General features: G+C 33.2%; 2 protein-coding genes across 2 annotated transcripts in view; one reads left to right on the forward strand and one right to left on the reverse strand.

Moving 5' to 3' along the window:
* The first annotated feature begins 1,960 nt into the window (after nucleotides 1-1,960).
* Nucleotides 1,961-11,976, forward strand: slc25a32b (solute carrier family 25 member 32b). The gene is made up of 8 exons (XM_073847065.1): nucleotides 1,961-2,052; nucleotides 2,210-2,391; nucleotides 4,027-4,177; nucleotides 4,384-4,469; nucleotides 7,660-7,814; nucleotides 8,017-8,130; nucleotides 8,365-8,510; nucleotides 11,467-11,976. Exons 2-8 carry the CDS (start codon nucleotides 2,223-2,225, stop codon nucleotides 11,591-11,593), a joined length of 948 nt encoding a protein of 315 aa, XP_073703166.1. The 5' UTR covers nucleotides 1,961-2,052; nucleotides 2,210-2,222; the 3' UTR covers nucleotides 11,594-11,976.
* Nucleotides 11,977-12,294: 318 nt separating this feature from the next.
* Nucleotides 12,295-14,843, reverse strand: part of cthrc1b (collagen triple helix repeat containing 1b) — a 16,980-nt gene continuing 14,431 nt past the window's right edge. Inside the window, exon 4 of the mRNA XM_073847066.1 lies at nucleotides 12,295-14,286. Within this exon, the coding sequence (XP_073703167.1) occupies nucleotides 14,138-14,286 (149 nt within the window). The 3' untranslated portion in view covers nucleotides 12,295-14,137. The remainder of the gene's footprint in view (nucleotides 14,287-14,843) is intronic.

The raw sequence follows: 14,843 nt of genomic DNA on the forward strand, positions 1-14,843 counted from the left end.
TCTAATTTCACAAAACAGCAGGTTTGGGTGACATTTGGACAGCTATTCAATGTAAACTGCTTTAAAATTAGATTATTACACAGCAATTCTAAAGACAATCTGCAAAACAACATCGAATTTTTATTTTCAAACCTGTCAGTGGGACTTTTTCTGTTTAGTAGTCACCTACAAAACTTTTCATAGAGATTGCAAGACATATATTTCTATTAAACTCCAAATATGTTTATTAAACATGTAACCAACATTTAGAAATGAGATTATTCCAGCAGTTGTGTGATTAGCTGCTAACCTACATTAGCTTGCTTATGTTCTAAAACGAGTATTACTGCAAATTTCGTGCGTGTTATATTTACCAATTAGGGAAAACTTTGAAAATTGAGTGTGTTTGGTTAATTTTGATTAAATTCTAACGAACGCAGTCCGTTTTTCGTTCTTCAATGACTCACGAAAGGAAAAAAACTGACAGGAAATGCCTCGCGCGCTATCACTAACCTAAATTACAGTAAAAACACTAGCGAGCGTCGATTTAAGCCACCGAAATGCTTCGACTAATTAGACCCGAACGCCACGTAAGCGTTACCGAGATTCAAACGGCGATGTTTAGTGACTGGTATATCGTAAAAGTGAGAGGAACTTACCCATAATATTAACGTTCAAGTGCCGCTTTAGAAACCGATCGTTCTTTGGAAGCCCTACATTCCCCTTGATACCACTTCCGCAAAACTCGACTACGCCAATGGCGTAGAAGCCATTCACATGAATGGAGAATGGTTACGTAAAGTACGTTGCTCGACTTTGGTGAATAGCCAGGCAAATCAATAAATCTCGCGATAGTAAGTACGCACGCACACCTCCCAGGAGCAGATCAGAAAGAGAGATAAATAATTTAAATCTTTTTTTCCTATTTATCCAAATCTATAATTTCTAAAACGTTCAGAATAAAGATTTATGGTCTGAAGACGGTTGGTAAACTTTGGCCTACATACTTTTACTGCATACACAATAAAAGTACCTCAAAATAAAGGCTTATGAAGTGGTTTGTAAAATTATATTATTATTGTATTAGTATTATTGTATTATATGGTTATTTATTTATAAAACTAGACATTTAGACATTTTTGTATGTGAAACTGATGCTTTGTTTAATTGTATTTAGCTTTAAATTGAGAGATTTGAAAATTTTGACTTCTAAAATTTTGAACGGTCAATAAAATAAATAAAATCTTTCATAAAAATAATAAATCGGTATATTTTAATATGAATGGCTTTTAATGTTTCTCAGTATCTGGTTATTTTAATAATAATTTTCGTCATTTTTTATAAAAAATTCAGAAAACAATAACAGTATATTTTAAACTTAATGCCTTTTAATATTTCTCAGTACCTGGTTATTCTGATGATTATTTTCATCATCATGACACAATTTGTTTTTAATTAAAAAAAAACAATAACATTGTATTACATAACATAATAACAGAGAAAAGAAAAATAGGGGAGAAAAGTGATACTGTAGAAGAAAACAAGGTATGAATAATTCATATACTGTCGACTGTCATAATCTAATAATCTAAAAACGTTTATTTTTTGTTTATTTTTTGTAATGTAGGTCTCTTTTTATTTTAATATATTTAGTTGATTATCATTATTATTATTATTCTAATGTATCGTTATTTTAAAATAATGCTTAAACAGACAATACAAAAAATAGCATACGGATCACATAAAAATCCATTAAAATAATGACCAATAGTTATAAATTAAACAATGAACAAACACAAACGCATACACCTTTTTCTGCGAGTTTTCTTTAAATACTTCTCTGTAATATTTTAGGAATCTTAGTTTTTTTATCTTTTCTTTATTAGTTGATTACTTTTTTCTATGTTATTGACCGTTTCGTCCATTGTTTCTTCATGTGACTTGGCGAAGACTCTTATTTTGAAAGTGCGATGCTACGCATGCGCAGTTTGTGTTGTCTAAAGCGCCATGTTCCAGTTTCAGCATGTTTCCGAATGTTCTCTGCTGTCACTGTGTATGATCTGACATTAACGGGTAAGGTCATGCACACAGTTAATTCTTACTGAAACTTTGGCTTATAACGGGTGTAATAACAAATCCCAGAAAGTTCTTTACCGTTCTAAATGGGTTGAACCGATTCTATAAGGTAGTTTAAATTGTTAAGTAAGTGATTTTGTGTGTTGACGAGCAGTAAGGGAGCAGTCATGAGCCCCAGTCCCAGTCCGGGCTCTCCTGTACCCCTGACCCTCACCGGCAGCCTGCAGAGACTCTTCAGCCATGTGAAGATCGAGAATCTAATAGCAGGGCTCAGTGGAGGGGTGTTGTCCACACTGGTGCTGCATCCTCTGGATCTGGTCAAAATCAGGTTTGCAGGTATGTGTCAAACCAGAACCAATGTGTCATGTGTAATTCACTGGGTGATTGCATCATTAATTCAACATTAAATCAACATTTAGGTACTGTACAGTTGAAGTCAAAAGTTTACACACACCTTGCAGAATCTGCAAATTGTTCATTATTTTACCAAAATAAGAGGGAGCATACAAAATGCATGTTATTTTTTATTTAGTACTGACTTAAATAAGATATTTAACATAAAATATGTTTACATATAGCCCACAAGAGAAAATAATTTATAAAAATTACCCTATTAAAAAGTTTACATACACTTGATTGTGACTGTGTTGTTACCTGAATGATCCACAGCTGTGTTTTTTTATTTACTGATAGTTGTCCATAAGTCCCTTGTTTGTCCTTAAAAGTTAAACTGTCTGCTGTTCTTTAGAAAAGTCCTTCAGGTCCCACAGATTCTTTGGTTTTTCAGCATTTGTGTATTTGAACCCATTTTGAGGACAACTGAGGGACTCATTTGCAACTATTACGGAAGTTTCAAATGCTCACTGATGCTCCAGAAGAAAAAAAAAAGCATTAAGAGCTATGGGTGAAAACTTTTTGAATTTGAAGATCAGGGTAAATTCTGGGAAACATGTAAGTATCTTCTGTAGCTTCTGAAGGGCAGTACTAAATGGAGAAAAAAAAAAAAGATATTTAGGCAAAATAAGAAAAAAGTTCACATCCTCATTTCGTTCAAAAGCTTTCACCCCCTGACTCTTAATGCATGTTTTTTCCTTCTGAAGCATCAGTGAGTGTTTGAAGCTTCTGTAGTAGTTGCATATGAGTCCCTCAGTTGTCCTCAGTGTGAAAAGATGGATCTCAAAATCATAGTCATTGTTGGAAAGGGTTCAAATACACAGAAATGCTGAAAAACCAAAGAATTTGTGGGATTTTTCTGAAGAACACTGGGCAGTTTACCTGTTCGGGACAAACAAGGGACTCATGAACAACTATCACAAAAAAAAAAAGCATACAAAAAACAGCTGTGGATCATTCAGGTAACAACATAGTATTAAGACTCAAGTGTGTAAACTTTTGAACAGGGGTCATTTTTATAAATTCAACTATTATTTTCTCTTGTGGACTACATGTAAATGTCTTTTATGTGAAATATCTTATTCAGGTCAGTACAAAATAAAAAAATAACATGCACTTTGTATAATCCCTCTTGTTTTGGTAAAATAATAAACATTTCATCCACTGCACATAGAAAGAGAAACTGTCACATTGTCACATAACAGGACATTGTATAATACTAAACCGATCAGATTTAAATGTATATGAAAATCTGTCAACTGTCATGATCTCATTAAGAAATGATTAGTTTAATAAAATGTTTAATTATATTTTAATGAATATTTTATTAAAGTATTGTAAAAAAAATAAAAAATAAAGTGGTAGGAATTGTTACTAAATTATATTAAGTAGGCTATTGCCAAATCAATTTAAATTTACAATGATGTCAAGTAAATCAAATAAATTGTTACTTATACTTTGTATAGTATGTACTATATACTCCTATACAATAGTTTTGGCTCTAATCCAGAATGCATTGCTGTAATGTGTGACATGACCACAACAGGCTCAAATGTTTGGTTCTTTACTGTATTGCAGTGAGTGATGGGCTGGACGTGAGACCGAAATACAGTGGAATAATGCACTGCATGAAAAGCATCTGGCAACAGGAGGGTCCCCGAGGCCTTTATCAGGGTGTCACCCCAAATATCTGGGGTGCCGGAGCTTCATGGGGGCTTTACTTTTTCTTGTATGTATCTTTCTCTACAGTATAATGCAATGTGTATTATATATAATAATATTTATATTTTTGCATGCATGCTTAAGTTTTACTCACGGGTGCAATATTATACTTTTCAGTAATTTAACGATTAAAGCGTCAGTTATTCTGCTTACCACAAATATAGTGTTAGATTTAAATATCTCTCAAGTAATATGAATTGTTTTTATTTGTAGTTACAATGCAATCAAAGCATACAACAAAGAGGGCAGACAAACAGAGCTGAGTGCCATTGAACATCTGCTATCAGCAGCAGGAGCAGGTCAGTATCAACACAGACACACTGATCACATCAGTCTCACCAGTCTTCAAGAGCATGACATGCTATTTTCACTCTAAAATCAGAAGAACACATTTTTTATAAATGCTATTAATACATTATGTTTGCTTCAGAGTTGAAAACATCTTGAAAGAAAAGTCTTTTCCACATATGCAAATTGTATAATATCTAAGGTACACATTTCTAGTAATTGTGCAGTTAATTCTCATACTGTATTTTCAGAAAGTTTGGGAATATCTGTCTTCTCCCCAAATTTGTCACTACCGAAACACTTTACTGTATCATTTAATAAGAAGGGTTATATTGACCTATTAAGATTTTACTGACATCTACGTTGTAAATATATATTTTTTCTGTTTGATTCAAAAGTTTTTAAAGGTAAATCAATAACAATTACATAATTTTAACAATATTTCAAATGTGATTTATGAGATTTGTTGTAGTTTAAACTCCAATTTTTCTTTGTAAAAGGAAAAAAAGTTGATCATACTGATTTCAGACTTAAGGATTCTTTAGTTTGAATATACATTGAACCAAACATTATCATAACATCTTAGTTGATAATTCAGTATACTTGATTTTTGATAAAACATCCCATGTTTCGTCGTGACAGCACATTTTCGGTAGTGACAGTAATGTTTTGGCAGCGACCACATCACATTACAGAATTTTAACCCATGTTTAAAACATACTAATTTACAAAGAACTTCACTTTAAAAAAACAACAACAACAACAATGAAATTAAATGCAAAAAATTATTTTAATATCATTTTTACAAGTTGAAATTTAGGGGGCAGTGTTCGGGACAGCCACCTCCCAATTGAAAGTATCTATTAATGATGATTTTATATATATTAAGCTTACTGAAATTTTAAATATTATTGTGGGTTTCAATAGATAATAAGGATCTTAGTAAGCATCTAAGATTTGAATATTTAAATGCTTTTTAAATGTGTTTTTTGGTTGTGGGACAGCAGTTTTGGACACCAATTTTTGTAGAATGGCCCATATACAGATGTGTATATATATATATATATATATATATATATATATATATATATATATATATATATACACTTTTATTTATAATAATACATTACATTATACTTTGCTTAAATAAAATAATGCCTATTTTAGGATCATTACAGGTTTTGTTTTGCATTAAAACATTGTTTTCTGCCCATTTTCTTGTAAAAAAATAAATAAAAAAATATGTATACCTTGTTTGTGCAAAAAAAATAGGAAAATAAAAAAATAATATAATAATATATAATATATAAAAAAAATAATATATACATATATAGAGAGAGAGAGAGAAAGAAAGAGAGAAATTTTGAATTGAAATATGAGTAGCATGTAGGATTGAATTACAATAATATGTAGTTGTAAGAAATAAAGTAAACTGAACTAAAGAAAAAAAGTTTAAGACAACATCTCACCTTCACTTAAAATACAAAGGACGACTACTCAAGTATTTCCTTTGTTCTCCTGTGCATTGCTCATTTTTCTCCCATCAGTCAAAATGATAAAGACGCTGACAAAGTGAATTTCAACACATGCCTTTCTAATTACGGCTGACAAATAAACTGGAGCATAACAAATGAGGCATAGCTCAGATATTGATTGGTTGTTTTTAAGTCCGAAAGACATCAACTCTCGAGTGCTGTAGATCAGCGCTTCTCAGCTGGAGGCCTGTGACCTAAAAATGCATTGCATGTCTGTTCTAAAAGAACAGAGAGCATAAAAAATTCAATCAGAATTCAAGAGATTACATAATTAGCATTAAAAGTCTATTACACTTCTGTTGTTTACGCTTGCACGGAATTCTCTATTTTTCTCATTTACAGTTGAGGTCAAAAGTTTACACCCCCCTTTCAGAATCTGCAAAATAAAAGGGATCATACAAAATGCATGTTGTTTATTTAGTACTGACCTGAATAAGATTTCACATAAAAGATGTTTACAAATAGTCCACAAGAGAAAATAATAGTTGAATTTATCAAAGTGACCCAGTTTAAAAGTTTACATACGCTTGATTCTTAATACTGTTTTGTTACCTGAATGATCCACAGCTGTTTTTTTTTTTTTTTGCTTGTCCTGAACAGTTAAACTGCCTGCTGTTCTTCAGAAAAATCCTTCAGGTTCAACAAATTCTTTGCTTCTTTGCATTTTTGTGTATTTGAACCCTTTCCAACAATGACTGTGTGATTTTGGGATCCATCTTTTCACACTGAGGACAACTGAGGAACTCAAATGCAACTATTACAGAAGGTTTAAACGCTCACTGATGCTCCAGAAGAAAACACAATGCATTAAGAGCCGGGGGTGAAAACTTTTTGAATTTGAAGGTCAGAGTATATGTAACTTATTTTGTCTTCTGGAAACATGTAACTATCTCCTGTAGCTTCTAAAGGGCAGTACTAAATAAAAAAAAAAAAAATAGGATATTTAGGCAAAATAAGAAAAATGCACGCATCTTCATTCTGTTCAAAAGTTTTCACCCCCAGCTCTTAATGAATTGTTTTTACTTCTGGAGCATCCGTGGGCATTTGAACCTTCTGTAATAGTTGCATATGAGTCCCTCAGTTGTCCTCAGTGTGAAAAGATGGATCTCAAAATCACACAAACCAAAGAATTTGTGGGACCTGAAGGATTTTTCTGAAGAACAGCGTAATAATAATCAAGTGTATCGAAGCTTTTTTGAATGGGGTAATTTTTATAAATGACAAAAAAGAAAAATAGTTTAACGACACCAAATTAGATGTACATAGAGTTGCTAAAATTAAACGAACCCTTATTTTTTTATTAGCCAAGTGGGCACAATCATTAACAGAGCAATCCATCACTAAACCAGCAGTCCTTGTCACATTTTAGATTAAATGACCACCGGCTAAAGTCACGATTTGTCCATTAATATCATAAAAAGCTTTCTGTGACATTAAACGCCATGTAAATTGATCCGAAGGACGGTATATAATCTAAACTTCCAGCGAGAAGCTCATATCGAAGAGTATGTGTGTCATGGGCTCCTTTAATTGAATTAGGCACATCCTTCATTGAAATGACTCAGCGTGAGCCATTAGGGTCCGGTAATGACTCTTTTCATGTGGATCTTAGTTTTACAACAGCTGCCGTTCATTTACTTTATATTCTGTGTCACTGTTTTTTCAGGAGCAATGACGCTTTGCCTGACCAACCCTATCTGGGTCACCAAAACTCGGCTGGTTTTGCAGTACAGCGCAGATGCATCTAAAAAGCAGTACAGGGGGATGATGGATGCTCTTGTGAAAATCTACCGCCATGAAGGGATCGCAGGACTCTATCGGGTACAAAAGGTTTTCTACAGGATAATGAACGGTCGTTTTGTGGAAATACTTGATGAGATTTCACTTGGTGGGTGCCACTAGGAGGCGCACTTGTATAAGGAAATAAAGAGAGTGCGTGAAAATATGTGATTGTGCGTCAGTTGCATGCTGTGGGGTTTGTTTGTTTGTTTCATCTAGCTGAGTTAACTGTTATGATCCCTAGGGGTTTGTCCCGGGATTGTTTGGAACCTCCCATGGTGCACTGCAGTTCATGGCGTATGAAGAGCTGAAGAGAGATTATAACAAATACAGAAAGATGCAATCAGAAGCTAAACTGGTTAGTAAGAGTTACTCACACTTAAAAAAAAAAAACTAAATCTAAAAAGTGCAACAGTAAACATTTCAAAACACCTACGTTGTTGTCATTTGACCTTTCATGTTTAATTTTAGGTCTCCAAATATGTTTTGGCATCGCACAGCGGTGGTGTTATGCTAAACAGCTTCGTTTATCAGTTCATTAATGCGGCTTGTAGTAACTCGCTGTGCATTTTGTCCTCTATTTTCTCTCTAGAATGCATTAGAATACATTACCATGGCAGCTTTGTCCAAAATATTCGCAGTGGCTACGACGTACCCGTATCAGGTGGTCCGAGCCCGTTTGCAGGATCAGCACAACACGTATGATGGAATGGTAGATGTCGTCCGGAGAACCTTTAGGTAAGCATGGGATTTACATGCTAATCTTAAGCAAACACATTAGTAAAGCAAATGCTGGCGATCTAAATAACAAAAATAGAAAGACAGTCTTCACTGTTATTTTGACGAACCCTCCTGAATGCCCGGTAGACTTAATTTTAAATACATTAACACAATTTATACACTAATATTTAAATGTTTTTGAAAAAAGTGTCTTTTGCTCACCAAGGCTGCATTTATTTTATTTGAAATACAGTAAAAATGTAATATTGTGAAATATTGCAATTTGAAATAACTGATTTCTAATTTAATATATTTTAAAATGCAATATATTCCTGTGCTTTCAAAGCTGAATTTTCAGCATCATTATTTTTTGGGGGGTATAATCAATGTTTAAAACAGTTGCTCAATATTTTTCTGGAGACTTTAATACATTGTTTAGGTTTTGATAAATAGGATGTTCAAAAGAACAGCATTTATTTTAAATAAAAATGTTGTAATAATATAATAAATATTATTTTTGGTATTTTTTGTAAAATATTATTGATTAATATTATTTATTTTGTAATAATATTGTTGTAAAGTTCTGATTCTAGTTTTAATGCAACTTTGCTGAATGAAAGTGTTATTAAATAAAAAAACAAAAAAAATTATTAATCATAATAAAGTAGATAAAAATAAATAAATAAAAATTAAACTTTAGAATGTAGTGTACCTGTTTCTAGAAAATTAGCTAAAATGATAACATTTCTTTGATCAAAACAACTAGAGAACCTACATTACCAGGCAAAAGTTTTTGAACATTAAGATTTTTAATGTTTTGTTTTTTTAAAAAGAAGTCTCTTCTGCTTACCAAGCCTGTATTTATTTGATCTGAAAAATAAATACTGCAAAAACAGTAAAATTTCGAAATATATTTACTATTTAAAATAACTGCTTTCTATTTGAATATCTTTTAAAATGTAATTTAGAAAGCTAAATGTTTTGCATTATTACTCGTTCTAATATTCTGATTTGCTGCTCAAAAACATTTTTTATTATTATATATTACTACGTTGAAAACAACTGAGTAGAATTTTTTCATGTTTCTTTGATGAATAGAAAGTTCAGAAGAACGTTCTATTCATCAAATAATGCTGAAACAATGTACTCAACTGTTTTAAATATTGGTAGTAATAATAATAATAGTTTCTTAAGCAGCAAATCAGCATATTAGCATGATTTCTGAAGGATCATGTGACACTTAAGACTGAAGTTATGATGCTGAAATTTAAAATGTATTCAAACAGAAAACAGAAATTTGTAGTGGTAAAAATATTTCAAAATTTTACTGTTTTTGCTGTACTTTGGATCAAATAAATGCAGGCTTGCTGAGCAGAAGACTTCTTTAAAAACATTATCTTACTGGTAGTGTATAACAGGTTAATATGTGCATGATTAATTACAAGCTGATCAATCTGGTGAATTTTCCCTCTTATTTTCTGGGGCCAGTTCTTACTTAGATTTTTTGTCTCGTTTCCAGCCAAAATATCTGAACATTCTTAAATCAAGAAGGGTTTTCTAGACAAGTAAAAATCATCTTGTTTTCAGAAAAAAACAAGTCAAAATTACGTGTTTTTGCTTGAAACAAGCAAAATAATCTGCCAGTGGGGTAAGAAAAATAATCTTGTTTTCTGTTTTTTTTCTTACCCCATTGGCAGATTATTTAGCTTGTTCTAAGCAAAAAATCACTTAATTTTGGCTTGTTTTTCTGAAAACAAGAAAACAATTTTTACTCGTCTAGAAAATCCATCTTGATTTAAGAATTTTCAGATATTTTGGCTGGACACAAGACAAAAAATCTAAGTAAGAAAAGCATTTTTTTTGCAGTGTAGTGGCTCTGTTTATGCAACTGGCCCCCAAAAATAAGAGGGAAAATTCACCAGATTGATCAGCTTGTAATTAATCATGCACATATTAACCTGTTATACACTACCAGTCAAAATATTTTGAACAGTAAGATTTAAAAATCCAAGTAAGAAAAGCATTTTTTGCAGTGCATGTTAATAACTGTGTCTTAAGAACTAGTTTGACAAACTAGCAGTTAACCAAGCGGTAATCAGTCTTAATTTTCAGAATCAAATTAGACCAATCTACCTTTTTATGTTACTGACTTATGACTAGTATTGAAAAAAAATTATAGTACTACCTAATAAAGTTTTACAGTTTACCAAAAAATTTAAATTTGATGTTTATCTGTTTACCGCCAGGGCATCCAAGATGTAGGTGACTTTGTTTCTTCAGTAGAACACAAACGAAGATTTTCAACTCAAACCGTTGCAGTCTGCCAGTCATATAATGGCAGTCAATGGGACCCACATCTTTGAGAGTCAAAAAAAACATACACAGACAAAACCAAATTAAAGCTCGTGACGATACATTGAATTCTTAACACGGAAAACAATCAGTCTGTGCAAGAACCTGAACAGTATTTATATCATTTTTACCTCTGATCCACTGCAATGTCCAACTGTCCTGCGTATACGTCACTCCACAGATCGCTTCCATGCGTGTGTCTAGCATGTTGTGAACTCGCTCAGGACAGTGAAATGATATAAAGGGTAAAAAATGATATAAATACTAAGTTTCTTGCACAGACTGATTGTTTTGTGTGTTAAGACCTCAATGTATGATTACGAGCCGCAGGGTTTAATTTAGTTTTGTCTGCATATGGTTGTTTGACTCTTATTATATGACTGACAGACTAAGTTAAAAATCTTTGTTTGTGTTCTACTGAAGAAACAGTGTCGCCTACATCTTGGATGCCCTGGGGGTAAGCGGATAAACATCAAATTTTCATTTTTGGGTGAACTCTCCCTTTAAGACTAGTCTAAGCAGTTTATGCAGCCTGCACATGATAGAAAGTACAGTTAAAATGCAGTAAACTTTTTATATAACTTATAATATAACTCTTGCCTTTCTCCTGGTGTTTGATCAGAAATGAAGGCATGTTGGGTTTCTACAAAGGCATGGTGCCCAACCTGATCCGAGTCACTCCGGCCTGCTGCATAACCTTTGTGGTCTATGAGAATGTTTCCCACTTCCTCCTGGACCAGCACAAGTAAACCGAAAACTGGAAAAACTGCAGCAGAGCTGTCCTATCAGGGAGCAGGGCTGGACCTGGGATGGGTCGCCCTGTCGGCGACAGTGTTTGGCGGCCATAGTGGAGTCAGAAATGTGATTAGAGAGAAATGAAACATCCTGGGGTCCTCTCTGGAAAGGAAAACTAAAATGCATGTTACCGAGTTCAAAGTGTAATATGTGTATCCAACACTAGTCACTGGCCAAGAAACCAATACTTGTTTGGTTTGTCTAGAACACTGGTGATATTATAGTGAATATGGATATTGACGAGGGATATGTGATCATTTTTAAGTGGCTGTTAATTATATTCAAATACAGGCTGTTTATTTCAGTTTGTTTTATTTAATTAAAACTTAAAATCAAACCAGGTTTTAACTTTTTAATCAAGAGCTAAAGATGAATTATGGGTTGATCTAGGGTTGGGCAATATATGAAATATCCATATTTGTGAATAATTGTTTACATTCATATTGCATCGCTGCTGCTGTCCTGTGCAATGGCCGAACTAAACCTCAAGCTTTATTCCTCCAATCACAAGCGCACACACAGATTGACTGAATCTGACATTTCTGGCTCTTTGCTGACATTTGTGTTAATGAGCTCAAATTCGTGGCCTTAAAATTTGTTATGCTCATAGGTTAATAAGCGATGCTCTTTGAAGAACATGTACCCAAGTTAGGAGTTCTTTAAAAAAAAACTTTATTGACATTTAAAAATTATCCAATAAAATCTATTCAGAGTTTTTACAATACCTGTCTAGACTCAAACTGTTCAACATAATTACTTACAAACTTTTGCCATAGTTCGTTTTAAGAGTCTGTCACTACAGTACAAGGTTATGTGATTGTTTCAGCCCTTGTTTGTAGAGGTAGACATCAAGTGAGAGCTGTTAGACTTAAATATACTTAAACGCCACAAAATATCAAACTAAGTGACATCTGCAAACAAACGCTGCAGGAGCACTTCTGAGAAATAAATCAAGGTTAAAAAAATTGAGCTTTTAAGAGTTTTTTTTTCTTTGGCTGCAATGCCACAAAAGAACAGTTTTTGGTTCTGCAAAGAACTTTGAAGTGAATGGTTCTTAAAAGCAATTTTTTTCTTAGTGTGAAGAACATCTTAATATGTAACCCTGGACCACAGAACCAGTCATAAGGGCCATTTTTTATGAAAGTAAGAATTATACATCATCTGAAAATCTGGAATCTGAGAGTGCAAAAATAAAAAATACTGAGAAAAATCGCCTTTAAAGTTGTCCAAATTAAGTTCTTAATGCATATTACTAATCAAAAATTAAGTTTTGATATATTTATGGTAGGAAATTTACTAAATATCTTCATGGAACATGATCTTTACTTAATATCCATAATATTTTGGCATAAAAGAAAAATCGATAATGCTGACCCACACAATGTATTTTTGGCTATTGCTACAAAGACACCTGTGCTACTTAAGACTGGTCCAGGGTCACATCTAGAACCTTTTGTCCACTCTTAAAAACAAAATGTTATTTTATTGCCATGAATTTTAAATGTGACCCTGGAACACAAAACCAGTCTTAAGGGACACTTTTTTTGGAAATTGATATTTATGCATTGTCTGAAAGCTGAATAAATAAGCTTTCCATTGATGTATGGTTTAGGATAGGACAATATTTGGCCGAGATACAACTATTTGAAAATCTGGAATCTGAGGGTGCCAAAAAAAAAAAAAAACAATACTGAGAAAAATCGCCTTTAAAGTTTTCCGAAGGAAATTCTTAATGCATATTACTAATCAGAAATTAAGTTTTGATATATTTATGGTAGGAAATTTACTAAATGTCTTCATGGAACATGATCTTTACTTAATATCCATAATATTTTGGCATAAAAGAAAAATCGATAATGCTGACCCATACAATGTATTTTTGGCTATTGCTACAAATACACCTGTGCTACTTAAGACCGGTCCAGGGTCACATCTAGAACCTTTTGTCCACTCTTAAAAACAACATATTTTTTTGCCATGAATTTTAAATGTGACCCTGGAACACAAAACCAGTCTTAAGGGTCACTTTTTTGGAAATTGATATTTATACATTGTCTGAAAGCTGAATAAATAAGCTTTCCATTGATGTATGGTTTAGGATAGGACAATATTTGGCCGAGATACAACTATTTGAAAATCTGGAATCTGAGGGTGCAAAAAAATCAAAATATTGAGAAAACAGAAAAAAGTTCTTAGCAATGCATATTACTAATCAAAAATTGCATTTTAATATATTTATGGTAGGAAATGTACAAAATATCTTCATGGAACATGATCTTTACTTGATATCCTAATGATTTTTGGCATAAAAGAAAAATCGATAATGTTCACCCATAAAGCTATTGCTACAAATGATACTTAAGACTGGTTTTGTGGTCCAGGGTCACAAATGTTCTTCATGAAATCATCAATGCCAAAAAAGAACCTTTGTAAGACTGTAGTACAAAGTAACTCATTGTCAAAGTCTTAAAATGTAGTAGGAAGTGCTTGGAAGACTTTCAGCTGCTCTGAGGAAGCTCTTCTATGATCACACGGGAAACTGAATTCCAGCCGGTGGAGGCGTCTCCGTGTGGATAGTCGCCGCAGGTTCCCACCCAGATCGCAACATCCACCAGGCCTTTCCGCACTCCTTCACATAATCCTTCAACTGCAAACAAACAGACGGCGTGTAAGTCTGAGCATTTCACACTGCATCCATGAGAAAGTCCTCTGATCTCTGCTCTGGTGCTCTGATGACCATCTCAGACTTCAAGTAAAAAACCATTAGGAAAACAGAGATAAACAGACATGCTTTATTGCACCCTGAGGGGGAATGAGAAATTCAGAGACCCCCTTATCTGCTGTAATTAATCCATACTGAACAATTTGCAGTGTTTAGAGCGGAGTGCTTTTCAAAGGCTCTGCCTGTAGCACAAGAGCCATAAAAGGCTTTCATTGACTGTTTTATTTATCATGTATCACTGTTAATGGACCAACGGGTTGAACTTTATATTACAGGTCAGTACTGAGGGGGAAAACAGCATGGGTCATTCTACATAAGCCCGCCTTTTGTGCTCCTCATTAACATATGTATGGTAGAATGTACAGACAGACAGTCATTATCACAAAATAAACCCAAACACCAAATATCCTGTGTCATCCTGAAAGGGTTTATTTTGCTAAATGACCAGTCATCTCCCTGCTTATTATTTTTAATAAGCATAT

This window comes from Garra rufa, chromosome 9 (genome assembly GCF_049309525.1).
Source record: "Garra rufa chromosome 9, GarRuf1.0, whole genome shotgun sequence".
NCBI classification, from domain to species: domain Eukaryota; kingdom Metazoa; phylum Chordata; class Actinopteri; order Cypriniformes; family Cyprinidae; genus Garra; species Garra rufa.

Bases quoted from the DNA above. Each gene is read 5' to 3' on its own strand.
- slc25a32b (XM_073847065.1), top strand. From the start codon at position 2,223: ATGAGCCCCAGTCCCAGTCCGGGCTCTCCTGTACCCCTGACCCTCACC. The intron at 7,815-8,016 runs GTACAAAAGGTT...TATGATCCCTAG, and splicing joins GGATCGCAGGACTCTATCGG to GGGTTTGTCCCGGGATTGTT. The intron at 8,131-8,364 runs GTTAGTAAGAGT...TTTTCTCTCTAG, and splicing joins TGCAATCAGAAGCTAAACTG to AATGCATTAGAATACATTAC.